This window comes from Sebastes fasciatus, chromosome 14 (assembly GCF_043250625.1).
Source record: "Sebastes fasciatus isolate fSebFas1 chromosome 14, fSebFas1.pri, whole genome shotgun sequence".
In the NCBI taxonomy this organism is placed as follows: domain Eukaryota; kingdom Metazoa; phylum Chordata; class Actinopteri; order Perciformes; family Sebastidae; genus Sebastes; species Sebastes fasciatus.
The window spans coordinates 19,110,697-19,135,551 of NC_133808.1; the positions used below are offsets into that span (position 1 = coordinate 19,110,697).

Sequence of the window (24,855 nt, forward strand, 5' to 3'; positions counted from 1 at the left end):
TGAGTATCAAACTATATTTATTGTATACAGTATAGGGACAACAAATAATGTACAAATCAAAAAAAGGGGGTGGGGGGGTATCTGCCAATGTCACCCAGCAAATCTAACAAATGTTAAAAAATGAAGGTGAACATTCTTATAAAACAAGATTTCTACCTACCAACGCACAAGAGTCAAACAAACTAAGCATGTTTGGATAGATTTTGGACAAAAGTATTCAAATTGGCAACACAGCATTGACTCAATATTTGTTTATACACTGACTGAAATATATAACCTTAGATGAGACGCTCCATTTCTGGACTGGTAAAGGTGAATTATTTGTATTCTAAAGTCCTGAAGAGATGGAAAGAAACACATGGGGAGAGCTGTTCTCCTGCTGTGTGACCACAAAGACCACTGTTACAGTCACAGTAACCCTTTACATCTACATATTATATATTAACCAAACCCTTTTATAAAAGAACTATTCATTTAGCTTTTTGGTCCAGAAACATTACTGTACTTTATTTACCAATGAGTCGAGGGTGACAGTATTGAGGTAAACCATTCATATGGATCTTTCTCGGCACAAGCATTGGGTACATCAAATTATTTTGAATGTTCCTTTAAAAAAAAAAAAGGGCTACTAAAAGTTTATTACTTTAGAAATATGTCATAATGTCTTTCCCATCTACAGAGAGAAACTCCCATCCAGCAGTTTTCCTCCACAGCAATCCTATCAAGTACATGAATTAAAAATTGTTAAGCCCACCCTGAATTTAAATGCTCACAACAATCTGGAAAACTTAAACACAAAGAGAGGAAAAAAAGGATTTTGGCATGTAGTTCAGCTTATGGTTTTATGAGACATGCATGAGGTCATTTCAACATCAAAAGAACGCAGTGTGTTGTTTTCATTACGAGCCATATCTGATCTGAGACGTGTCCCTGCCTTGGACAATTTCAAATCATCCATTTATGTGAATAAAACACTTTTAAAAAAAATTACCCTGCATCTCAAAGTTAGGATTTGGCCCCAAATGAAAGAAACGTCTACCTTCTTTTGTGTTGGGAACAGCCTGACCGAGCACAGTGGAAAAAAGAATTAAGTGAAAACAAATACAACATGAAAATAATGATGTGGATGTTCTTCCAAGAGTCCACATCCGACTTAAGAAGAGACTCCTCCTGTCTGTTGTTGAAATACATCAATAGTGTCCTCATCCTCCATCTCCAGCTGTAATAACAAAACAAAAACATTATTCTACAGCAAATGCATTAATATGTATCCTCATAGAAGGAGAGCTGGGTATCTCGGCTCCATCTACTGTAGTTCCTGATTCAACCAACATTTTTAGACAAATTTAGACAATTTCTTGGATGGCTGCTTGTTTTTTGTCAATATTTAACCTTTGGCTTCTTTTGTTAAATGAAAAAAAAAAGGGTTTATCCTCACAGTAAGGCAATAACGGAAAGTATTGCTTGGTATCAGTACCAAAACGTTGGTATTATACTGGCACTAGCATGGACAAATTTAAAACAATACCCAACCCTAAATGAAAGACCGTCTTTATATTGGGTTTTATGTATTTTCACCTGGATCCAATGAAGATGACACCCATCTCATGATCTAGAAAGTCTTTTTGCTACATATATTATTATACCACAGAAAACTGATGGAGTGGGTTGTGACTATTATTTCTAATTTTATTATTTTGCATGTCGGTTAGAGTTTTGCTTTTTTGTGCAACTAAAATTCTTGATCAATTTCAACTGATTACTGCAACTCCGCCAAGAAGTGAGGACGTTGCAACAGTGGTAAACTGTGGTTCACTGTCACAAGTTGAACACAAATTAGACATTGGAAAGATACTGTATATACTGTGCAATTGCTTGAAGATTAAAAAAAAAATCAGTGTTGGAGGTACAATTGTCTTTGAACACTTTCCATCCATTACTCGAGGATATCCGTAGTTCAACATTAACTACACTAACCCTGAGTTAAACACTGAGTAACAGTGGGAGACATGGGAGGATTCATTCTTATTCCCGGGGGTCATATCCATTCAGTGATTGTGCAAATATACTCTACTAACAACACTTTTCATTATTTCCCATTTCATTAATGTGACATTACAAGTGTGCTCTACACCGCACAGGTCCAGAGGGGTAACAGCAGACACAATAGAAAAAGTGGACAGTGTACACAGGCCAATGACACGACACACACTTATGCGCTGACACATTTGCCCATTTGTGTTTCAAAATACAAATTCAACATAATTGACCTAAGAAAACACAAATTGTGTGAATTGTACAAAAATATATATATATATTCAATTAGCCAGTCAGAGGTTCAAGAGAGTGAAATATAATTCCAATTTACATCAGACACCTAAACACCTACAGATCTTTCAGTACCCAATTTAAACAATGGATGATTAATACATACACATGTCAGCACTAAACTCTCTTTTTGCTGCTCCTATCGATATGTCCTGTTTGTGCGCAATGTTGTTTATATGTATAAATGTCACTACTGTTTCTACTGCTTTTAACAACTGTGTGTCCTTTTACAACTTTTAAACTGAATGTCCTGTTTTATGTTTTTGTTCTGATGTATTTTAGGATGCCTTCTGTGACATCTTGGCCAGGGACAACAAATAAAAAAACTGCCTTTTGGCTAACTCTGGCATTTTTTATACCATGTCTATTTATTAATTTGCACTGTCCCTTCACAAGTAAACTAAACTAAATAATCCATCTCCATGATCAGAATATTTGAGCTTTTAGTAACAGTTTATATTATTTCTGATTTTTGAAGAGTGCAGCTTTCACCAACCTGTGCAGGTGTGTCTGTTTCATTAATTGGCTGTCCATCAAACCTAAACCGTATCTGACGAATTGACAATCCCTGTAAAAGAGAGAACAGACAGAAAAAATTTTTTTGTGAGATTTTGCATCCAGTCAGCCATCAATAAAACAATATAAACAACAGTTGTGTCATTTTAAGTCTCCCGTTAGTAATAAAGTCAAAAGTCTATTGTTACCACAGGGAATTACAGGTTTTATGTTTCAGAATGAACTTACCTGTCTTTCGCAGTATGCCTTCATTAGTTTGCTGAGCGGAGTATGCCTTTTGATTTTGAACTGTACAACTGACCCATCCTGACCAGCTACCTTGAGGTTAATGTGGTCATTCTCTGTCTTCACTCCCTCCTGCAACAAAAACACTCATTGTCAACAGCAGAAACATACCTGTGTTATGGTAACATTATTTTTAAGATAAGATAAGATAAGATATTCCTTTATTAGTCCCGCAGTGGGGAAATTTGCAGATGCATCAGCTAACACAGTAAACAAGAGCTAAACAAAGTGTAACAAAATACAAACCATTTAAATAGAAGGAAGAATAAAAAAGGAGCAGTATATATAGTATTGACAATAAACAGACTATTAACAAAATTGCACAAGTGGAAAATTATATTGCACAGTATGAATTACACCTGAGTAGTACTGATAGACAGTTGGTGTACAGTAAAGTGAAGTTCTCGTCAGTTTTTGGTGTGTATGTGGTCTACTGGGAGCAGTGCTTTTATCTGTGAATATAAAGTCTGACAAAAGGTGGATTGTTCCAAGCACAATACCATGTGTACATAATGTGAGGACACACACAACCTGTGCAGGATGCTCAATAAAAGGCATGTGGTGATGCAAGTAAATGCTTTTACTACTGACATGAATGAATAAACTCCCACATGCTGCTCATCTTTTTTTTTGATAGGTTTTCGACATTCAAAGTGCCTCTAGTGAATCCTGCTGGCCCATTTCACTTACATACACAGCTAAGACGAAAAGGAACCAGATGGGAATCTATTAGAAATGTATATAAATTAAGAGATAATGGATCCGCTCCCTCTTCCTGTTTAGAACATCTTCTGTTACTATAAGCAACCACACACACAATCAGTCGACCACAGATAATCTGACCACTGGTTGATCTACAACACCGGTGTTCTGTAGTATGATGTTAACCTACAACAGCAGCTAACTTAACTAAGATAAGATAAGATATTCCTTTATTAGTCCCGCAGTGGGGAAATGTGCAGTGTACAGCAGCAAAGGGGATAGTGCAAAAAACAAGATGCATCAGCTAACACAGTAAAAAAAAGAAGAAAAAAAAGACCTAAATAAAGTGTAACAAAATATGAACCATTTAAATAGAAGGAAGTATAAAAATAGGAGCAGTATATACAGTATTGACAATAAACAGACTATTAACAAAATTGCACAAGTGGAAAATGATATTGAACAGTGAGAAAGAATGAATGAATGAATGAATGAAATTCCACCTGAATATATCAGGGTATTGTCAGTTTTTGGTGTGTAAGTGGTCTACTGGGAGCAGGGCTGGCTGTGGAGTCTGACAGCTGACTGAAGTTACCTAACGTTAAGGTACATGTAGAAGACAAGCTTTGGTCCTACAGGGCAGGTTTCACCATTCAAACACAGCACCCACTCATTCCCTTGGTGGTTAGCACATAGCATGCTAGCTCGTTGAAACTGGCGCAGAGAGCCACAATGGCGCAAATGAAAACACCAAATCATTAATTTAACTGCTAATCTGATGTGTTCGTTAGCAACTACGTCCTGATTCAAAAGTAAACCAGTGAGTAGCTGTTGATGTTTGAGGCTCACTGGCAACACAAAGCTGCGCCTGAAGCCACACATATCCGCAATAATTGTTCAACCTTTGTTTTCTCCGTCGACCCGCTCAAATGGGTTATATGTAGCCTAGCAGCAGGGCTAGCTCAGCCTAGCAGCAGGGCTAGCGTAGCCTAGCAGCAGGGCTAGCTTAGCCTAGCAGCAGAGCTAGCCTAGCCTAGCAGCAGGGCTAGCTTAGCCTAGCAGCAGGGCTAGCCCAGCCTAGCAGCAGGGCTAGCTTAGCCTAGCAGCAGGGCTAGCTCAGCCTAGCAGCAGGGCTAGCTCAGCCTAGCAGCAGGGCTAGCGTAGCCTAGCAGCAGAGCTAGCTTAGCTTAGCAGCAGGGCTAGCTCAGCCTAGCAGCAGGGCTAGCATAGCCTAGCAGCAGGGCTAGTATAGCCTAGCAGCAGAGCTAGCCAAGCCTAGCAGCAGGGCTAGTATAGCCTAGCAGCAGGGCTAGCGTAGCCTAGCAGAAGAGCTAGCTTAGCCTAGCAGCAGGGCTAGCTTAGCCTAGCCTAGCAGAGCTAGCCTAGCAGCAGAGCTAGCTTAGCTTAGCAGCGAATGGTAACTAACAACAGCAGCTAACATGAACAAGATGTCTCTTCGTAGAAGCACAGCATGTTACTGACCTTTGGCTTCTCTTCAGACATGGTGCTGGATGTTCCCGGTGTGTGTTGATAACAACAGAGCAGACTGTTAGGTTAGCAGGATGTTATCAGTGATCAGTTGATCCTCCGGCTCTCTCTTCTCCACCAGGAGCGCGCACTGATGTTTAAACTGTAATTCGACCAGAAGGGGTCACGTGCTCCACTTTTCGTCGGGGCCGCGGATACGTGAACGCGCAAGCTACATTTTGCGCATACCCGCGAGATAGGTATAACAAAAGGGCCCTTCTGCAAAGTCAGCCTTTAGTCCAGGCTAAGGACTATTAAAAGCATTGAATTAAAGATCCACTTGGTTAACTAATTAAACTGAACTTGCAGTAGGAGTCAGAAACACAACAAACCAACCGGAAATATGGTGGTAATATTTTTTCTTATTGTTTAAAGGTTGTAAAAAGTGACATTTTCATGTCTTGTATATTATAAAGCAGGTTTAAAGGGACTGTTTGTAAGAATCAGAAATGCTTGTTAACAGCGACGCCTGTGGTCGTTAAGTCAACGAAAGTCAGCGTCTGGCTCGCGCTTGTGCTCGCTCTACGTAGACATGAACGAGCATCGCTCAAAACAGTGAGGCGACACACGTCAGCTAAAACCACAATATCACTCTATATTTCAGCTGCTTGGCAGTAATGTTAGCTGACCAGACGAAGTTCTCTCCATGAATCACTGCTGATACTAGTGTTGGCTTTTCCTGCTTCAGCCTTTCCGACCGCGGTCGGGGAGAACAGGGGAGACACCGGCACCCGGTCGGAGACGATAACGTTTCTCTCTGCGGAGCTCCGTCACTTCACAAGACACAGGAAACCTCTGTTGGTCTGGAGGAGCTGCAGCATTTATTTCTGCACAAACGTCCACTGTACATTCACTAGATATTCTCAGAGCTACGAAGTCTTCTGCAGTGTGTAGTGTGCGCGCATGCATGTGAGGTGGAGCGAGCTGAGTGAAGGCAAGCAGGCAGAGGAGCAGAGTACAGCAGAGACTCCGTCCCTGCAGACCAAAGCTACGGTCTCCCCCGTGTTCTCCGACCGCGGTCAACACTGTTTAACAGACAGGCTTCACTGGATATAACTTTGCAGTTTTGGCGCTTCTGTGTAGTTTGTGTTGGAGTCTTGTCTGAACAGCATAACCTGGGTGATTTAAACATGTAAGAAGTTACAAACAGTCCCTTTAAGTGCTATATAAATACTGTGAAAGTATCAAAATTCTGAATCCACAGAGAAATACACACAGCCCGTATTCAGAAACTCTGCGTTTGAAACAAGTCGCCAGGATTTCTGTACATTTGTGATGTCACACATCTACAATATTTAGACTAATATTTTAGATTAATTTCACAGTTCTAAACGTAAACATTCTAAATGTGTGAGCAGTTTATTTCCTGTTGCAGTGTATTTGAATGACATCAGCTGACAGGAAGTAAACATGGAACCAAGCTGTTTCCTAGCAACACAATTCCGTTGAAATGCGCTAAAACGGAGCGTTTCTGTCAGAGGGTGAATACAGGTATATTCAGACAGACAGTATGAGAGAAATAAAGTGTTGTTTGAACATTAAAGCATGTAAACTTGTTCTAGTAGAAACCCAAGATTTTTATTTCCATAAATAACTGAATTTATTATAATATAAATAATCGGTCCCTGATATTGTTGGCTTAAAAGTGTTTAGTAAGTTTCACTACAACGAGAGTTACAGGGGTAAAACAAAAAAAAAAGTGTGTTTATTTATTCGTTCATTTGTTACCTCAATGCAGAAAATGAGGAAGGGTTTTTAAATTTAAAAAAAAGTATTTTATTTTTATTTTTTGTCAGCGACCAGTGCCCCCTCAGAAAGGGGCACCCAAGGCGACCGCCTATATGGCCTATGCCTTAATCTGGCCCTGCCTCAGTTGGTTATATATTTAAAACACGATTTATACTCTGTAGGGATGCCCCAAAATCCAACTATTCTGGAGGCAGATTCACAGTGCGGATCTCACGGGTTTGTAGTCTTTAGGAGACTGTGTACTGTATGTATTATCTGTTTTTCTGTAATCATTGAATGGCAAATTATTCTCAAGAACTGCAACATGTATTGGGTGCCTCCTTTTTTGGAGGGTGATAGATTTAGGAAAGCTTGCTGCAGATGAAAGGTTGTTATATAAGATATGTGAATAGGGCAGAACAATATTTCCACAAGTGGGGCATGTATATTTCTTTAATAGAGTGAGAGGTTGAGATGGAAGCACACATATGGCATTGATTTCCACGTGGGATTTATGGTACTTTCTCTCATTACTGAATAGTTTTTTTTGACCCCTCGTTTCTGTATTTGTGTAAGGTGTGGTTTGGTAAAATTGTGAATTTGGAAATTGATTTACAATTAAAGTCGCAAATAAAATTTTATTCATTTATTTTTTCATTGATCACAATTTGTTTTTTAACAAAAGCTGCACAATAATCAAATCCCTCACATGCAGTTACATTTCTTTTATCCAAGAACGTCCTGAAACAAATACTGATTCTCATATTTATCCACAGATAAAATAGCAAAAAACGTGTAAAATGAGTTACATGTTATAAATGAACTATTTATATAAAAATAAATGTGGTACTTTAGACTCGAATGACAATCGGTAAGATAGTGTGTATTACAAATGTAGTATGAAAATAAAACGGCTAGTTATAAAAGAAGCACCACAAGCTTTGATCTGCTCTGGAGTTGTAGAAATCTCTTACAACACTGCATTTTATGCAAAAGAACACAGTAATGTTTGCATATCATGGTGGACAATATGTTTTGACAGATTTCCTGGATCAACAGAAAAACAAGTTAACGGAACATATTCTCCTATAATCATTTACATCAAATTTAAGGCATGAGAAATATTAATCTGGTATAATAACAGACAGCAATGCATATAAAATATGAACCATTAGGCGAAGAAGCCGCGTTTGAAATATAGTGCACACTCAGTCAAAATAATCAGAACATCTTGGTGACATTTTTTGGTGGACATTGAGCTCAAATCAGATAATCACAGTTTCTCAGATGTCTCAATGTTACTGGCATCAATAAAATCATCTTATGGGACTTTTGTAGGATTCTCATTGACCGTCCATACGGGCGTATGGATTATCCTTTGCCATACCTGAAAAGAACAACAGAGAACAAATCATTTACCCATAATATGACTGCAAGCAGGGAATAGAACATATCCACATTCGTTAGTAAGTGTTTTGATGGTTGCATACAATTTAAACAATGGGTTAAAAGCAAATAACATATTTCTAAAAAATCTTGTGAATTAAAAAAAGTTGGAATTGTATTCTAGTGTATGAAGTATGTACAGTGTCGTATTTATCCAGTAGATGGTGGTACTGGATCAAATATGTTGTTTTTATTTTGATTTGTTTATGAAGACTTTTTGTATGTTGTTCCTTTCATCTGCTCAGATTTCATTATCTTTATCTTCTCCATCTTATCTTTCCAATACCCAGTTACGCATTCATTTTGCAACCGTTTTCTCACTGTGTGTGTGTAAACAAAGCTTCATAAAAACAAGCATCTTTGGTATTCCAACATTTACATTTATTAACCCAGTCAAACCACGCAAAACAAGAGAATAGTCTCACCATATTTCTGCCTGATTTCATCATGTCTATGCTGCATTTCTGTTCTCCTGTAGGGGAAGGAACAAAGACAAATTGTTGCACAACAGAGAACACTGGACACACTCACGCCCTCGTGTTTGAATCATCACCACCACTGCTGAAATATGATGTAACAACAACCCTACATACTACTTGCATACCTGCCACTTAAAAATGCATTAAAACATTTAAAAAAATTAGCCATTTACTTTGCTTTCTGACGGGTCTTCCTCGCGCTGTTTTGTCGCTCCACCATTGAGTCTTCTCTCTTGTTCCTAGAATATAAGAATATGTTAGTGCATAAATATTCATCATAATTATGTTTTTATAAATATAAGCAATACAAATGACAATAGTGAGACCAGAAGTCTGATGTGCTTTGCTTTTAACCTCAGTAAAAGTTAATCAGTCTGATAAACTGACTCATCCAAAAGCCCATTATTACATTAACAAGTTTTAGAAGAGGCTAGACCACTTCTAAATAGAAAGATCAATGTTATTTTCAGAGCTAAGCTGCAGTTACAAATTCTGGCAGGCTTTCGGAGACGGCGGTATCAGCCCGGCCTCGCACAGAAACGACCCATTGTGCTCCCCGTCCTCCTCCTTCCATGTTAAATCAGACTTCACAGCCAACACCTCACGTGACTCGATGCTTACCCGAGTCCTTCAAACTTGCAGCAGTAGCAGTAGCAGCAAGTGAGAACGGCGATGAAGAAGATGCAGCCCAGCACCGACATGGCGATGATCAAAATCTGGAAGTTTACTGGAAAAGGCAGACACACAGAGAAAAATGAATCACTGAAAATCACTTAATGATGAGCCATGCATTTTATTATACATCCTATTAAATAGACACTACTGCCCCTTTTAGAATTTAGTTAACTATTGGTGGTGGTTGGGGTCTTAGTAGATCAAGATATTTTAGTCAGTTAGAAGTTGGTTATAGGGCTTCATCTAACAATTATGTTCATTGTCGATTAATCTGTTGATTATTTTCTCGATTAATCGATTAGTTGTTTGGTCAATAAAATGTCAGAAAATGTTTCCCAAAGCCCAAGATGACGTCATCAAATGTCTTATTTTGTCCACAACTCAAAGATATTCAATTTACTGTCATAGAGGAGTAAATAAACCAGAAAATATTCACATTTAAGAAGCAAGAATAAAATAATTGGTGATTCATTTAATGGTTAACAACTAATCAATTAATCTTTGCAGCTATATATGGTTCTTCTGTGGAGAATAAGCACCATACATAGTCATTCAATCATTATTAAGTCAAGTAATTGACTAGTCAGACACAACTTATGACTATTGATATGTTTTTTATTATCTGAAGAAAGTCCTATACTAGGGCTGTAATTATATTGATTATTCTGTTGATTATTGATTAATTGTTTGACTTCTACAATGTCTGGAAATAGTGATAAATGCCAATCACAAATTACTAAAGCACAAGGTGAGGTCTTCAACTCGCTTTTTAGATATTCACTTTACTATCAAGTGTCCTCGACCAAAGACATTTTTAGTCGACTAACACTCAGGATTTTCTTGATTAATCGATTAGTTGCTTTAATCGACAGATCTGTAAAACTGAGTTTCTCCACAAAGAATCACACAAAAGCACTACTTTAAATCTTGTGTTTACCAGAAGTCATTCAGCATGAAAAAAAGCATAAAATATGACTAATCGCCAAATGAAATCTTAGTCGACCATGACGGAAATTACCAATTAGTCGACTAATCGACTAAGAGGGGGCAGCCCTTTTATCAAGTAAGAAAGAAAAAATGCCGCAAATCATCACAAATGAGAAGCTGTAATTAGAGAATATTTGGCAAAATGACTCTTACAATAAATCAATTGTCAAAATAGTAAATTTTTTAAGGATTTGGCACTCATGTCAGTCTTACCCCAACACACCCCCCATCGTGCATCATTCAGTAGACACATACTGCGGGGGGGCAGGATGTTCCTCACTGGGTAGTCCATGCATTGTTTGGTTGGTGAGCACCACAAACACTGCAACAAAAACAGCAACAAACACTGTGCTTAGTATCATATCTTTGGTATTTATAGTAAAATGCATCACTAACAAATCTGAAGATATTTGGCAGGAGATTTAGGAGACTTACTGTCACATTCTGCAGGCATTCATGACAACTGGTGTTGGATTTCAGGGCACAAGAAGCTGAAAACAGAGATAAGTTACAGTATATTGTGGGTTATAATGCATACTGGCCATCCTTTTACTGTGTAGGGTCAAGCTGTTGTATAAATGGGCTTGCAAGACAGGAAATAAAATCTTACTAGATGTTTAATTTTCTTCCCACAGTGACAAACCATCAACAGAGTTTACAGTGATTTAGACACACTTTGCAAAACTAGAGTAAAGTTAGCTTGAGCTTTATCTTTGCTCCTCTGATTAGTGAAAATCCATTTTTCTGCAGTCATGTGACCACCTCCTGACCTAACCTAACTCTGGCTGCAGTAAACAAAGCACAAACAGCTATAAAGCTTAATAAACACACACTTACTGTGAGCTGGAAGAGGAGTTTGAGCCTCTGTGGTTATAAAAACACCACAGAGAATCAAGGCAGAAACAAAGGCTGAAGCTCTGCAAAGTCCGGACATTGTGAGACAGAGTGAAAGCCACCGACTGCATGGAAGAAACGACCAAAACTAACGTTTCTGAGAAGGGAGGACCTCCTCTTAAAGGACTGACGTCATGAACTCCTGACGCTGGTGTCATGAAACAGCTGCGGAGTGAGACATCCTCCCCAAATATAATGTCTTTACTAGGGCTGTCAATCGATTACATTTTTCATTTTTTTGAATACTTAGTTTTTTCCTTTTTTCAAGGTTGTTTTCATATATGCAAGTTTATAAAATATAATATATAATAGTTTATAAACCAATTTTTAAGTAGATGAGATTATAGACAAACTCATTAAGTACACTAGAGAAAACAACTTCAACATTCAAAATTGAAATAAAATTAAGAAAAGAAATAATAACAATAATAATAATAATAATAATAATGATAAAAGGAAAGAATAGAGTTAAAAAAAACACACATATAAAATAATACGAGAGTAATAATAAATTAAAAAACAAATAAGTTAATAGAAAATAAAAAGGAGGGGGGGAGCGCAAATATATAGTAATATTATTTACATGGGCACACATGCATCCTCCTTCACGTCAGGTCACCTCCAAGCATATGTATATGTGCATGCGTGTTAACCCATGTAACTATATTTTTCCTTCTGTTAGACTCCATCTCTTCTCAAAAACATCCTCCATATTCCTTATTTTGTGAGTTCCCTTTTCCATAACTTTGTTAAATTGCACATTTTTTAATCTGTTAAAATGTACCTTAAAAGGGAGATTTGTCAAGTATTTAATATTCTTATCAACATGGGAGTGGGCAAATATGCTTGCTTTATGAAAATGTATATTTATTATTGGAAATCAATTAACAACACAAAACAATGACACATATTGTCCAGAAACCTCAAAGGTACTGCATTTAGCATAAAATATATGCTCAAATCATAACATAGTAAACTGCAGCCCAACAGGCAACAACAGCTGTCAGTGTGTCAGTGTGCTGACTTGACTATGACTTGCCCCAAACTGCATGTGATTATCATAAAGTGGGCATGTCTGTAAAGGGGAGACTCGTGGGTACCCATAGAACCCATTTTCATTCACATATCTTGAGGTCAGAGGTCATGGGACCCTTTTGAAAATGGCCTGAAAGTTTTTCCTTGCCAAAATTTAGTGCAAATTTTGAGTGTTTTTTAACCTCCTTCACGACAAGCTAGTATAAAATGGTTAGTACTAATGTATTCGTTAGGTTTTCTAGTGTCATATATGATACCAGTATCTTTACTCTAGCTTTTAAAACTGAGCCTACAAACTAAAAATTGCAAATTGCGTTAATGCGTTAAAGAAATTCGTGGCAATAAAACAAATTTGCGTTAACACGTTATTATCGGATTAACTTTGACAGCCCTAGTCTTTAGTGATGCCAGAAAATGTTCAACATACGTTACAACATACGGATGTTACACCGAAATCTATGACCACAGAGAGCCAGCAACACAAGGTCACCATTTCTGACAGATGTCGTCAGAAAATGTGACCCCACTGTACCTGTATAATAAATGAGTTCAATACGTGACAGAAAACACACAAAAATAAATTGTTATAAATGTATTTTAATAATTTTAATTTAAAGATATGTTTACAAAACTGTAAAAGAAAAGTAAAAGACAGACTGACGATAGCCGTATATATATTGTATATATTTGTAATATATATAATATTTACCACATTATCATCACTGACCTTTGTCTACTTATATTTAAAGGCCCTGTTCACCTGCACAGGTGTTTTCAATCACTCTGACTGATTAGACCTCTACTAAAGTTTAATGATGCGTTCAGGTCATATCGTCCAAACTGTCCACGTCAGCCTGCAAGTTGTAATTCCGAGTCAGTGATATCCAAAATTTCTGACAGCCACGATATCTTCCACTTGGCAAGAAGAGATACAGATCAACAGACTGCTATCAACATGCAAGCAACACCATCCCTGGCAGTTACATTTCAATTAAATCACATTTTAACAGCTAATTTAAAAGGAACAATGCATTGTTTGTATCTGCTTTCAGTTGTAAATGAACCACCATAAATACATAACACAACAAAAGTTTAATTAGGCTATTAATTTAGAACCATCTTGGAATAGGCTAATCGGTGACACTTACAAAGTCAAAATAAGGAGAGGTTTTCCTGTTCCTTTCATTCTGCCAACGGTGCATGAATGCAGCATGATGATGGGCACAACTAATTTGCTGAAGGTATAATTTGTCCTACCCTAACAGGTGCAAGCACAGTCTGTGCACGTACAGTCTGTGCAAGCACAAGCACAGACTGTACACGCCCACACAGAGGTAGTGGTACCATGGCTGTGTCAGGCTTTTAACTGTTGTATGACGTCAGACACAGAAACTAATTGTGTTGTTGAAGGGTCAGCTGTAGCACAATTTAGCAATGCCTTCATTTCATTGTTTATTTTTTTTATTCTTCATTTTATACACAAGAAATCACATGTACCAATTCTAGCTTTGGTGTTTCAACCAACGCTGGTATTAGCTGTAATAAAGTGTAGTAATGTGTTAATATTTGGTGCATACAGATTGAGTTGGCAGACACATTCACTGTACGTACCATTTTGTCCTATGCGAGACAGTAATAACAAACACAAAACAAACTTTTTTTCAAATACAATAATTTATTAAAGCATCTTTAAATTCTGATATAAAACATTTTCCGATTTTTCTTCTTCAAAACAATCAGAAATCTCAGAAATACAGTCATCGTCAATGGCAAGATCAGTCTCTGGTGTGGCCGCCGGCAGCTGACCAGATCGCCTAATAGTGAGTACGATGTGGAGAGCGATGGAAGACAGTGATGCAAATGTGAGGTAAATACTAAGCTCATTATGTTTGGATCATACTCTTATCATGAACTATACTGTGAGTCGACTGGCGTAGGCATCCTTTGTGTTCATTTACATCCTCAGGCTAGCAAGATAATAAAAGGAACTGAGCATGTCGGGGGGGGGGAAACACACAGGTTATTTCATGTTGACAAAAGCTCAGAAATAGGGCACTAAATGGAGAAAATCAATATGAACACCTTGTCTGAATCTAGATTTCTGTGTCCCTGAACGCAACAAATAATAGAAAAACAAAAGGACAACTGCACCAATACATTTCCAGCACGCTGTTCACCTCGCTCAGTCTGCTTATTCTCCCAATCCATTACTAGATACTCCCACAAATAAATACCCCACCCCTCTCATGGCCTCACTGAAAATAACACAGTAAAACAACCTTTAGACACAGACGTACTGAACAAAGCGCTATCCTGCTTGTTTCTAAAAACACATCCTTGAACATCAGTTTCAGCTACACACCCTCAACTCGGTACACAATCAAACAGCTCAACACAAAGTACTTGTTCTAGGAGAGAAACGCAAATAGTTTGATTTTAGTGATCGTATTGAGATCGACTGCAGTGGTTATAGACGTTGCATCTCCACTGATGCAGTGGTTAATCATGTTGAATTTTCTTTTTTTTAAAGATAGGGATGTGCTTTTGTAGCACATACACCACTGACCAAGACACTCAACACCCCAAAATGCCTGAAAGGCCGCATCCGCACTGAAGCTTTTAGTCCAGAATAGCTCAAATAAAAACTTTAAATAAGGCAAGATGAGGGAGATACTCTCCCTGGGACAGCCACAGTATATTACACATTAACCTGAGGGAATCTCCATTCAGGAGAACATTCATTACAACGGGCCGCAACACATTCTTTTATCTAGTTTGGATGTATTTTTTTGAAAGAAAATATAGTTTTGGAAATGAAAAAGTCCTAATCCAGATGTTGAATGAATGTCTGTTTTGAAATGTGAGACATAGGGTTTGGTTTTCTTGGATATTTAAAAAAAATAAAAATAAAAATCCACCAAAAGAAATGAATTTCAAGTAAGATGTGAGACATGAGCAGTGTATCTTATGAGAGCGAGTATTGCGTTTGGAGACTGCATGGAGGGAAGCAACATTTAAGCTTAAAATGGAGCAGATGCTTGAATGTTCCCACTTTTGCCACGAGCAGTACAGCCTTTTTTTTTGTGTCTCTATAGAAAGGAATCTTTCCGGGTGGAGTTTGTCTGCGTAACACAATCACTGTGGAGGTGATTTGTTCCTCTTACCATCTCTACATCTTCTCTCCGTGTTTGCTTTGTTATCTGTCGTAGCCGAGTACATTTAGAGTCAATCACCGGATCCAGTTGCTTCCATAACTGGACACAGACTTCACACTGCAGCGCTTCTTCACGATCATGTTTATGTAGGCTTTCATGATCTTTGTGATCTCTCCGACCTGCCGATGTACAGATGAAACACACAGTCAGCAGACATCCTGTTAACGCTCTCTTACATCTAATGTACTAGGAAGGTTTACGCACCTGTGGTGTTTCAAAGAGCATTTCTCTCTCGTCCACGGTGATCTTGTAGGTGCAGGGCTGCGGAGCGCCAAAGAAAATGATGTGCTCGTAAGGGAAGGTCTCCAGAGGCTTGGGCTCTCCTCTCTTATAGACGGACACATTTTCAGCGCTAACACTCAACCAGAGGTCATGAGGGAAGCCTCCTTCTTTGCACTAGAAAGACACAAACACATAAAAGTTAATCAAACATCATCCAGCATGAGCATTGGGCTGGAAACTAGGGACACAGGGTTATTACAGTGAACTAAATTTGAAAATGAAAAAAAATATATTTGATGTAAGCTGAAACTAAATAGAAATTATATCCTTTAAGAAAAACTAAACTGAAAAAAATAATAAAAATGAAATAAAAACAAACGTAAATTAATTTCAGTTTTAGTTATTTTAGCTATAATATATCACTATCGAATAAAGGAGACTCTCGTGACACTGAACCACAGAAATTGAACGGGCAGTAGATGGCGCTATGCCACAGTTTGAGACATTATAGCTGACCCTAACAAAAACTATAACTTCTGTAAAACTCAAACTAAATATATAAAATCTAAAACTAAATATATAAAAACTAAAACTAAACCTTTCTGAAAAACTGAAACTAAACTCCAAACTAGCAAACACACTGAAAACTAACTAAAAATAAACTGAAATGAAATTGAACAGTCAAAACTAAACTAAAATAAAAATAAAATTCCAAACTATTATAACCTCGTCTGACGCACTGATCTGATGTGCTGGATGTTGAGGCATCAATCAAAGACGCATAAACTTACCTCAACGTCAAACAGCGTGGATCCATATCCCGGCCACTCCTTGATGATGGTCATGTATTTGAGCATGGCCTGGTGCTGGTCCTGCCCAGAGAGGCGGGACCACTTCTCCACGATGCTCGCCCTGGTGGCGGACATCTCCTCCTTTATCCACATCTCCAACATCTGCTCCTCCTCCATGCGCTGCTTCTTCATCGAGCCCGTCTTCAGCCCCCGTCTCAGCGTCCCGTCCAGGAAGCTGGTCCTCCGACGCTCCAGAGTCTGGCCCGACCCCGAGGCGCCGCCCACCTTGGTGAACTGGAGGATGCGACTTCGCAGACGTCCCACGGGGTAGACGTTCTCCAGGCTCCAGGTGACCCTCGCTTTGTCTCCGAACAGAAACTGCAGGCGCATTGCGGCCAGGTGCTGCAGGGTCTCCTCGCGGGCGGGGAAGTGACCCCGGGTCAAACTCTCGTGGGCCTGAAGGAAAAGGCAAAAGTGTTATCATCATGAGCACCAACCTGGGATTGAAATTAAAGTGTAACAGGAGGAGAAAAACACACCTGCTCAAACATAAACGCAAACTCCACTCCTTCTTTAGGCATGCTCTCCACATCTAGGAAGCAGTAGAGTTTAAAATAGAGTCTCCATTGGCCTTCATCCTCAGCTTCCTCACTGCCGGCAAGTCTGGTGGGAAAGACACAAACCTGTCACTTACATATCTATATGTTGGTCCTTTCTTATCAACAGGTATCCTATGTAAAGGTCCCGACACACCAAGCTGACAGTCGGCTGTCGGACAGTTTGGGGCCGCCAGTGAGCGTCTGTCGGCTTTAGTTTTTTCGGTGTGTCCCACATTGTCAGCTCTAGTCTGCACGTGCCAGAGTTTTTTTTGCCGATTCAGCATGTTTAATCGGTGGCGGAGCCCGTCGGAGAGAGAAATCACTCTGATTGGCTGTTCAGCTTAAATGAATCAGTGCACGAGAAGAGAAATGGACGTGAGGAAAGCAGGCCAATGAGTTAAGTCAAGAGGAAAAACACAGAAGGCTCTTCTCGTTTTTCATCTTCATCAAATCTGATCGCTCCAGTACACGGATATTTTCACGACAACATGGCCATCTGGAATGAAGCTAAGTGGTGAGTGAGAGTGGTGTGAAAAGTGGTCGTCAAATGTCGCTTTGTTTCATGTACGTATCAGTTATTTCATCTCATGCAGACACAGAACGTCCGTGCTAACTGGCTGTTGGCTGTAATCTTTGCGGTGTGTTCAAATGCAACCTGTCGGCCAAGACACATGTGACGTGAGACAACGCAACAGTCGGCCTTCATCGCTGCTGGTTCTTTGATGTCGGCTTGGTGACTCTGGGCCTAGTAAACATCAATATAATACAATAATAATACAAATATAATATGTAATAGAAAGTAACCCGTGATGATGGGTAACATACCTTTCAAATTTAGCCAAAACATCAGCCACAAGAACCCGGCTCTCCACAGCTCTGTCAATAGAGTTGTTGTGTTCAAAGAGTGCAAACATGTTCCTGCTGTCCTCCATGGCCAGACCTCGGATCAGCTTCTCCACCACCTGGACAACATAACAACATAGGATGTATTATTACAGCGCCTCCTTTTGTCGTGTTATAAAACAAAACATCTGTATCAGAGTTTGTGTAGAGTAATCACGGTGATATCTTGCAGAGGAACATTTATAACAGCCTGTGTAGCGATGACTACAGCTGACTCACCTCTCCAGCGCTGGTGTGTGAGTTAATGGAGATCTTGCAGGAGCCTCCTCCGTGGCAGAACACCGTGGTGGTCATTTCTTGTCTGGTGACCAGTGCCACGATTTCCTCTTGAGAGGGAACAAACTCTCTGTTCTTGGTCTTCTTCAGAGACTCCCCGATGAAATGGGCGAACAGTTCAATCTCTGTACCGGGGAACAGCTCCTTAATCCTGAAAAACACACAAAGACAAGTAGAAGTTTCTACCCGTCGTAATCTGTGACCATAAGACTGTTATGAATCGCGGTATGTGTCTGGAAATACGCCGCACCTTTTGAGGTGAAACTTGAGGTAGCGTAGGATGCCTCGGCTGGGCAGGAAGGTGCAGCACATACAGGTGAGGAGATGCCAGTGGGCGCGATTGGCAGGACTGTTTGGGTGCGTGACGTGATTGGTCTGTTTGATCAGCTGACAGTAAACCTCGTCTCTTAATGACCTCAAGTCCTGACAGGTCTGCAGGATTCCCTGGATGATCGGGACCGGGTCGGACACGGCCTCCATCTCCTGCAGTGAGTTGAAGATCTTCACCGCCTCGTCCTGCAGGCTGGTGTAACCCTTTTCCTTTTGCACTGGGAGAGAGAGACAGAGTGGGGGTTTAAACTCCAGCCCAACCAGTACAATTATTTTGAAGTAGTTTCTTTACTTTATACCCAGTAGTAATTAAATCTAATTAGATCACGTTCAAATATTAAGCTAAAAGTTTAACAATTTGCTTGAACATTGTAGTTGTAATGCCTTCTAACACTGATAGAGCTGCCTGTGTTGTTGCAGTCTTCTTCTATGCACACAACGCTGTGAAAGTTCCTCATAAAATTATTTTTTGAGGACTGTAATTTTTTCCTCTATATAGTGAGCTTTTATGTTGTAAAATTGATATCACAATAGAGGGAAAATAAGAATGATAAAAAGAAAAATACATGAATTAAAGTGCATGTCACTGCAAAAATAGATCCGACTCTGAGTTAGGGGTGTCGCAATACACCGGTATGCGGTAACTGTGATATTTAAAAAATGAAATATTGATATGATGTTAATAATAAACATACAATAATATTGTGCACCTCTTAAATCACACTTTTGCACAGTTATGGTTACATACTTTCTCTCAACCTCCCTAGACTCATATTTTGAGTGTAAAACATTTGCCAAAAAAGAGACAAAACGCACAGTAAACAAATTTAAAGTCAGACTTGACTGATAGCGTTAATTTTTTATTGCTATCACGATAATATCTTTATTGTGAATTCTTTTGGCCACGATAATGTGATAACGCGACAGCCCTACTCTGAGTACTTGTAATGTGGTACACCTAACAATACATATAGAGTATCTCCTTTTGTCAGTAGCTGCAGGCCACAACACTCACAGTGGATGCTGACATCTCCATAGGGCAGAGGTAGAAGAGGGGAGTGCAAAGGATGTTGGGTATATCTCAGGATGGGGTTCCTCCAGTACGTCTGCTCCACGGCCTCCACGTTCATACTGCTCTCCTGGACAGACACAAAACTGGATCAGCGATCTTAAAGTAAAGTGGTCATGAATTATCTTCACAACAAAGAAGATAATTTTTGCCTCTTAGACAGGCGGAAGTTTTTTAATGAAGTCAGTTTAGGAAATATAACACAGTAAAGCTAAGAAAAGAGATACAAAATAAGTGTTTTAAAGACTTAAAGAAGATCACGGCACACACTCAGTGAGTACAAGTACCTCACTTTACTACAGTGTGTGTCCCTGCCAAAGGTTTGCATGACTGAAAAGAATTGGAGTTAAAATAATATCAATCTGTTAATGACATGTCAATCTGATCCATTTGTGAAATTATTATTAGCACATTTAGTGAGACACATAAAGTGTCAAACATTGCACACAGGCTAACAGTTATTAACATGACATTAGTAACCAAACTGCACTATTACAAATGAATCCTGTAATACCTTGATGTCCCTGATGAGTTGTTGTGTTGGCGTTTCAATGGGAACTTTGCTGTCTATCGCTCCCTGTATGGCATTCGCCCACCGCATGGCTTCGTTCAGCATTTTGGTGTAAAGACGGTACGAGTGTTTCCGCCCATGGATGATTATATTCCAGTAACCTGTAGAAACAAGGCAGAAAGGGCTTAAGACAATTTAACAAATCAGAAATATCTTTCGCTAGCAGATAAACTTTAAGAGACTAACGCTTAAAGTATATTTCTGTTGTTCAAGATGACTGAGAATACTGTTGACCATGAACTGACCGGTGTCCTTGAAGACCTTCTCATCGGGCTGCACCACAGAACAGAGACTGTTGAGGACCAGAGTTCCCAGTTTGGAGGCGCTGCGCTCCGACGACTTGTAATAGTCCAGAGAGGTAGTGGTGAGAACAAACCAGCGCTTCTTCAGCTTCAGAGACGTGCTTTTGGCTCCTGACTTCATCTCTTTATGTAGCCAGCCTGAAGGAGGATAAACATTATTGTTAATCCTTTTTAATATTTCTAACCAGAGTTATCCTACTGCACACATACATGAAGTACATGAATCAACTCTCTGTGTGTCTCTGTCTGTCTGTCTGACTGACCTCTGACTAAGAACTCCTGTCCGTCGACCCTGAAGTCTCCCTTGGATTTCTGCAGCAGGCCGATCCAGTGGTGCATCTCCTCCGGTGTGTCTGTGTTGCAGTGGATCACCCGGTTAGCCGTGATGATCACAAACGAGTTTGGTCTGCAGAACAGGACACGTAAACACACACATAGTTATACACCATGTACATGCTGTCATATCACTTAGACTGCACTTTAAATACATCTTTTAGGTTTATTGGCCGTTCCTCACCTGTCGGGGTTGTCTGATGCACAAACAGAATCAATCAAGCCCACATCTAGTGTTCCCTGGACAGAGGAAAGAGGGGAGAATTGAAGTTAGTGTATGTTATTGGCTGTTTGCCCATGTGCAAATACTTTCTTCAAGGGACACTCAAGTGCTGGAGTTGCAAAATGTAACCTCCCTGATTGAGTTCTTTGTAAAATAAAGCTACTTGGTGTCATGTGGGTATAAAAACTACTGGATAATACTGGATGCTTAAGGGGTTTTGGGTGAGATAGTGAAGGGGTTCAAAGGGAGTTGGGTTGTTGGGAGTAAAGGACGAAGCAACATGTACAACATGTCGTCCGACCACGTCTGAAGGCAAATGTGTGTATCCGACAACCTCTTCATTTGAAGCATACTGACCCCTTAAAGCTACAGTTGCTAATTTTAACAAACTAATTTTCTCAAACTGTCACTATATCCTGACAGTAGTATGTGAATCAATATTCTGTTACTGTAATGCCTATTTCTCGACTCCAATATTTTCAGAAACATCTTGTAGTGTACTGTTTAGCTGCAAAATGAGAAAGTTTGTGACCCAGCAGCCATGTTGAGATCAGTTGAAACCAAGCACCACCCGCTGGCCGGAGCAAACTTTTATTACATTTTTATTAAAGTTACCAACTGTAGCGTCAAGAGAGTAGTTTGAAGGGAAGTAAATGGGGGTTTATAGTAATATGAGTGTGGACTCGAGCCACGTGACTTGGACTCGAGTCACAAATTTGATGACTTTAGACTCAATTTGACAAAATCAAAAAAGACTTGCGACTCAACTTGGACTTGAGCCTTTTGACTTGAAAGTACGTGATATCTTCCACCCCAAGCCCAAAGACTAAAAGTATGTGCATGAAGACGGCACCAGAGGTAACTCCAACAGCGTCATAGATGTTGAGTTTATTTACTTTTTGAGAGATCCTTTATTGATTTGTTTGAGAAGCAGGTTTACTCACGGGGGAAAAAACTTAATTGAACTGAACAAACTGAATTTCTATCTTTTGTTGTTGAATCCTCGAAAATGTGGTGTTTTTTTGTTGAGCTCTGGACTTTTTATTTTTGGTGAATATTTTTGGGACATGCAATTGATTATCTTCCACTTAATTCCCCAGATCAACTTTGTTTGAACCAATCCGATAGCATCCAATCAAGTTGAAGGAGAAAACCAGGAAGAACTAACGTTATGTTACTGAGCGCCAGTTACTCTGTTGTAATAATGACATTACATTACACAACTCTAAGTTTAGGACTTGAGACTTGACTCAGGAGTTGAGTGCAAAGACTTGAGACTTGCTTGTGACTTGCAAAACAACGGCTTGATCCCACCTATGATGTTAGTTATACTGTACATATTTGTTATCTTCTTTCTATGTAATGTGGTTTGCATGTTTGTCTTTCCATCATTCGCTTTTTCCAGCTCATTTGATTTCTAAATCTGCAAATGTCATTAACTCCACTGCGATCTTTTAACATCCATAAAGATAAACAATGATACACCAGTGTGTGTGTCTTCTGCTTCTTCAGCTTAAATTACTACATGAACCAAATCTGGACCATCATACTTGAGCTGATTCAGTTACACGCTTCATCATTACTGTTGAGAAATGTTGCGTTGAGGCTGGGGCCCCCGGCAGCCGAGAGGTAAAACAGCACTAACCACTGCATTCTTTGGGTTGGCCTGTTCATTGTGCATCTCCAGGAGCTGCTCGGGGCTGGCGCTGTGGACCCGACTCAGCACATTGAACCAACCACTGGATGGGGTCAGAGGGAGTTCAGGAAGGAAAAGTCAGCAAACGTATAATTGAAAATTACACCATGAACTTCCACTGGCAACCACAAGGGGGAACTTATTTCCACAGAGAGAGATGATGACAAAGTAAAACAGTAGAATCTGTGGATATAATGTACCTGGCGTCTTCTGGAGACTCTGCATAGATCTGGTAGGTCCTCTCCTCAGTCACAATATTCAGTGCATTTTCCTTCTCATGATTGTCCACTATGTCCCTGCAGAAACACCCAGAGTGGAACAAAACTTAGTGATTGTTCTGTTTCTTTTGAGTAATAATATGAGTGAACAAAAGGAAAGAAAATTTAGATTTTTAGCCCTAATGACTGAGGACAGGGTCTTACTTGGCTGTGCGGATATCGATGGTTCCTTTCAGCTTCTCTTCGCTGTCGCTCTCAAAGTACATGAGCTTCGACTCCCGCAGGACGAACCAGCGCATCTTCCAGTTGCGCCGAGACAAGGTGGACATTCCTCCTCCTTTCTTGTAAAGCCAACCGGATTTGACGGAGTCCTGCTTGGCCCGAAACCACATGAAGGTCTCGTCCTTCAGGACGCACCAGCGACGACGCCACGGGATCATCAGACCGCCTGAAAGAGGGAAAGGTTGCACAGAGCAGAGGGAGATATTATGTTGATTATTAATGTTTGGTGTGAAATCTCAGTATGATAGGAGTAGTAGAAACAGACTTTAACACCTCCCACACAGATATTCACACATATGCATGCATCCTCAAGCAAAACAACAACAATAAACTACATTTAACAAAAAATATACAGTAATACTAGACAATATAAGTACTAAAATATAAATAAAGACAGCAAACAAGCAAGGAACAAAGAAGGCTTTTCTAAAACTGATGAAACAACCAGACAAGCTGCGTTCAGCTGTGCAGAAATCATCAGCATGCCTGCTGGGCAGTGATTTGGTAAAGCTACTCACTCTTCATGTAGAGGTAGCCGTGGAAGTACGGAGGCCCGCCGCCATTCAGCACATTCACTCTCCCGTTGGAAAATTCCTCGTCTGTGTCCACGTAGCCGTCGTTTTCCTCGTCGCTGTCGATGAACTGAAACACAAACACCAGCGTTTATGAAAATCTATGTAACTTGCATATTTGTGAGGTCATTTCAAGAAAGAACTGTTTATTTTCTGAAGACTACAGCAAGTCAGAGTCTTCATTTTGCAATTTCAGTACTTAAATCAGAGCCCAAAATCTGTCTGACCTTGTTGTGACTATGTTGTCAATCAACCTCGCCATAAAACTGGAAAATGCACCCCCCCTCTACACACACACACACTCCCTCCTCTCCCTTTGACATTTTGCTGATCTGACAGTGTTAGGTCTGAGCTCTCTGCCTGACTTGCAGTATCTGGGAATAGACTCACATGCAGCAGCAGCGGAGCCAAAACAAATAATTGCGACAGTGTTTCGCTGTGTTTCTAACATGCGCTGAGCCTTTTGATATGTTAGGAGGAGATTCAGGCTTGCACACATGCCTATGCAGTTTAGGTGTTGAGTGAATGCGTAGGGAGCCAGAGGAAAGCTCATTGTGTGTCAGTGTATGTAGGAACAAAGGCTTAAAGGGACTGTATGTACGTTTTTACACGTACTGTATATGTTTTAATTGTTTTTATTGCCAAAGTGTG

The 24,855-nt window shown here is 39.7% G+C and overlaps 3 protein-coding genes across 3 annotated transcripts in view; all 3 read right to left on the reverse strand.

Annotated features, from left to right (window-relative positions):
• Positions 1-5,473, reverse strand: sumo3b (small ubiquitin like modifier 3b). The gene is made up of 4 exons (XM_074659483.1): positions 5,314-5,473; positions 3,073-3,201; positions 2,825-2,896; positions 1-1,219 (listed from the first exon to the last, which is right to left on the reverse strand). Exons 1-4 carry the CDS (start codon positions 5,332-5,334, stop codon positions 1,154-1,156), a joined length of 288 nt encoding a protein of 95 aa, XP_074515584.1. The 5' UTR covers positions 5,335-5,473; the 3' UTR covers positions 1-1,153.
• Positions 5,474-7,717: 2,244 nt separating this feature from the next.
• Positions 7,718-11,670, reverse strand: LOC141782770 (pituitary tumor-transforming gene 1 protein-interacting protein-like). Its single transcript, XM_074659482.1, has 7 exons — positions 11,511-11,670; positions 11,109-11,164; positions 10,887-10,995; positions 9,633-9,738; positions 9,185-9,250; positions 8,958-9,004; positions 7,718-8,473 (listed from the first exon to the last, which is right to left on the reverse strand). The coding sequence occupies exons 1-7, from the start codon at positions 11,605-11,607 to the stop codon at positions 8,430-8,432; spliced, it is 525 nt and encodes a 174-aa protein (XP_074515583.1). The 5' UTR covers positions 11,608-11,670; the 3' UTR covers positions 7,718-8,429.
• A 2,587-nt stretch (positions 11,671-14,257) lies between these two features.
• The window catches only part of myo10l3 (myosin X, like 3), a 65,006-nt gene continuing 54,408 nt past the window's right edge, over positions 14,258-24,855 (reverse strand). Inside the window, exons 26-41 of the mRNA XM_074659484.1 lie at positions 24,151-24,274; positions 23,555-23,798; positions 23,333-23,428; positions 23,082-23,175; positions 21,398-21,453; positions 21,144-21,286; positions 20,824-21,018; positions 20,522-20,679; positions 19,954-20,077; positions 18,859-19,156; positions 18,552-18,759; positions 18,255-18,391; positions 17,370-17,493; positions 16,831-17,286; positions 16,022-16,213; positions 14,258-15,936 (exon numbers count right to left, since the gene is read on the reverse strand). Coding sequence (XP_074515585.1) covers positions 15,832-15,936; positions 16,022-16,213; positions 16,831-17,286; positions 17,370-17,493; positions 18,255-18,391; positions 18,552-18,759; positions 18,859-19,156; positions 19,954-20,077; positions 20,522-20,679; positions 20,824-21,018; positions 21,144-21,286; positions 21,398-21,453; positions 23,082-23,175; positions 23,333-23,428; positions 23,555-23,798; positions 24,151-24,274 — 2,754 coding nt within the window. The 3' untranslated portion in view covers positions 14,258-15,831. The remainder of the gene's footprint in view (positions 15,937-16,021; positions 16,214-16,830; positions 17,287-17,369; positions 17,494-18,254; positions 18,392-18,551; positions 18,760-18,858; positions 19,157-19,953; positions 20,078-20,521; positions 20,680-20,823; positions 21,019-21,143; positions 21,287-21,397; positions 21,454-23,081; positions 23,176-23,332; positions 23,429-23,554; positions 23,799-24,150; positions 24,275-24,855) is intronic.

Bases quoted from the DNA above. Each gene is read 5' to 3' on its own strand.
- sumo3b (XM_074659483.1), bottom strand. From the start codon at position 5,334: ATGTCTGAAGAGAAGCCAAAG. The intron at 3,202-5,313 runs GTCAGTAACATG...TTTTTGTTGCAG, and splicing joins TGTCTGAAGAGAAGCCAAAG to GAGGGAGTGAAGACAGAGAA. The intron at 1,220-2,824 runs GTTGGTGAAAGC...TTGTTATTACAG, and splicing joins AAACAGACACACCTGCACAG to CTGGAGATGGAGGATGAGGA.
- LOC141782770 (XM_074659482.1), bottom strand. From the start codon at position 11,607: ATGTCCGGACTTTGCAGAGCTTCAGCCTTTGTTTCTGCCTTGATTCTC. The intron at 10,996-11,108 runs GTAAGTCTCCTA...TTTTTGTTGCAG, and splicing joins AATGCCTGCAGAATGTGACA to TGTTTGTGGTGCTCACCAAC. The intron at 9,005-9,184 runs GTAAATGGCTAA...CTTCCCCTACAG, and splicing joins AAGACCCGTCAGAAAGCAAA to GAGAACAGAAATGCAGCATA.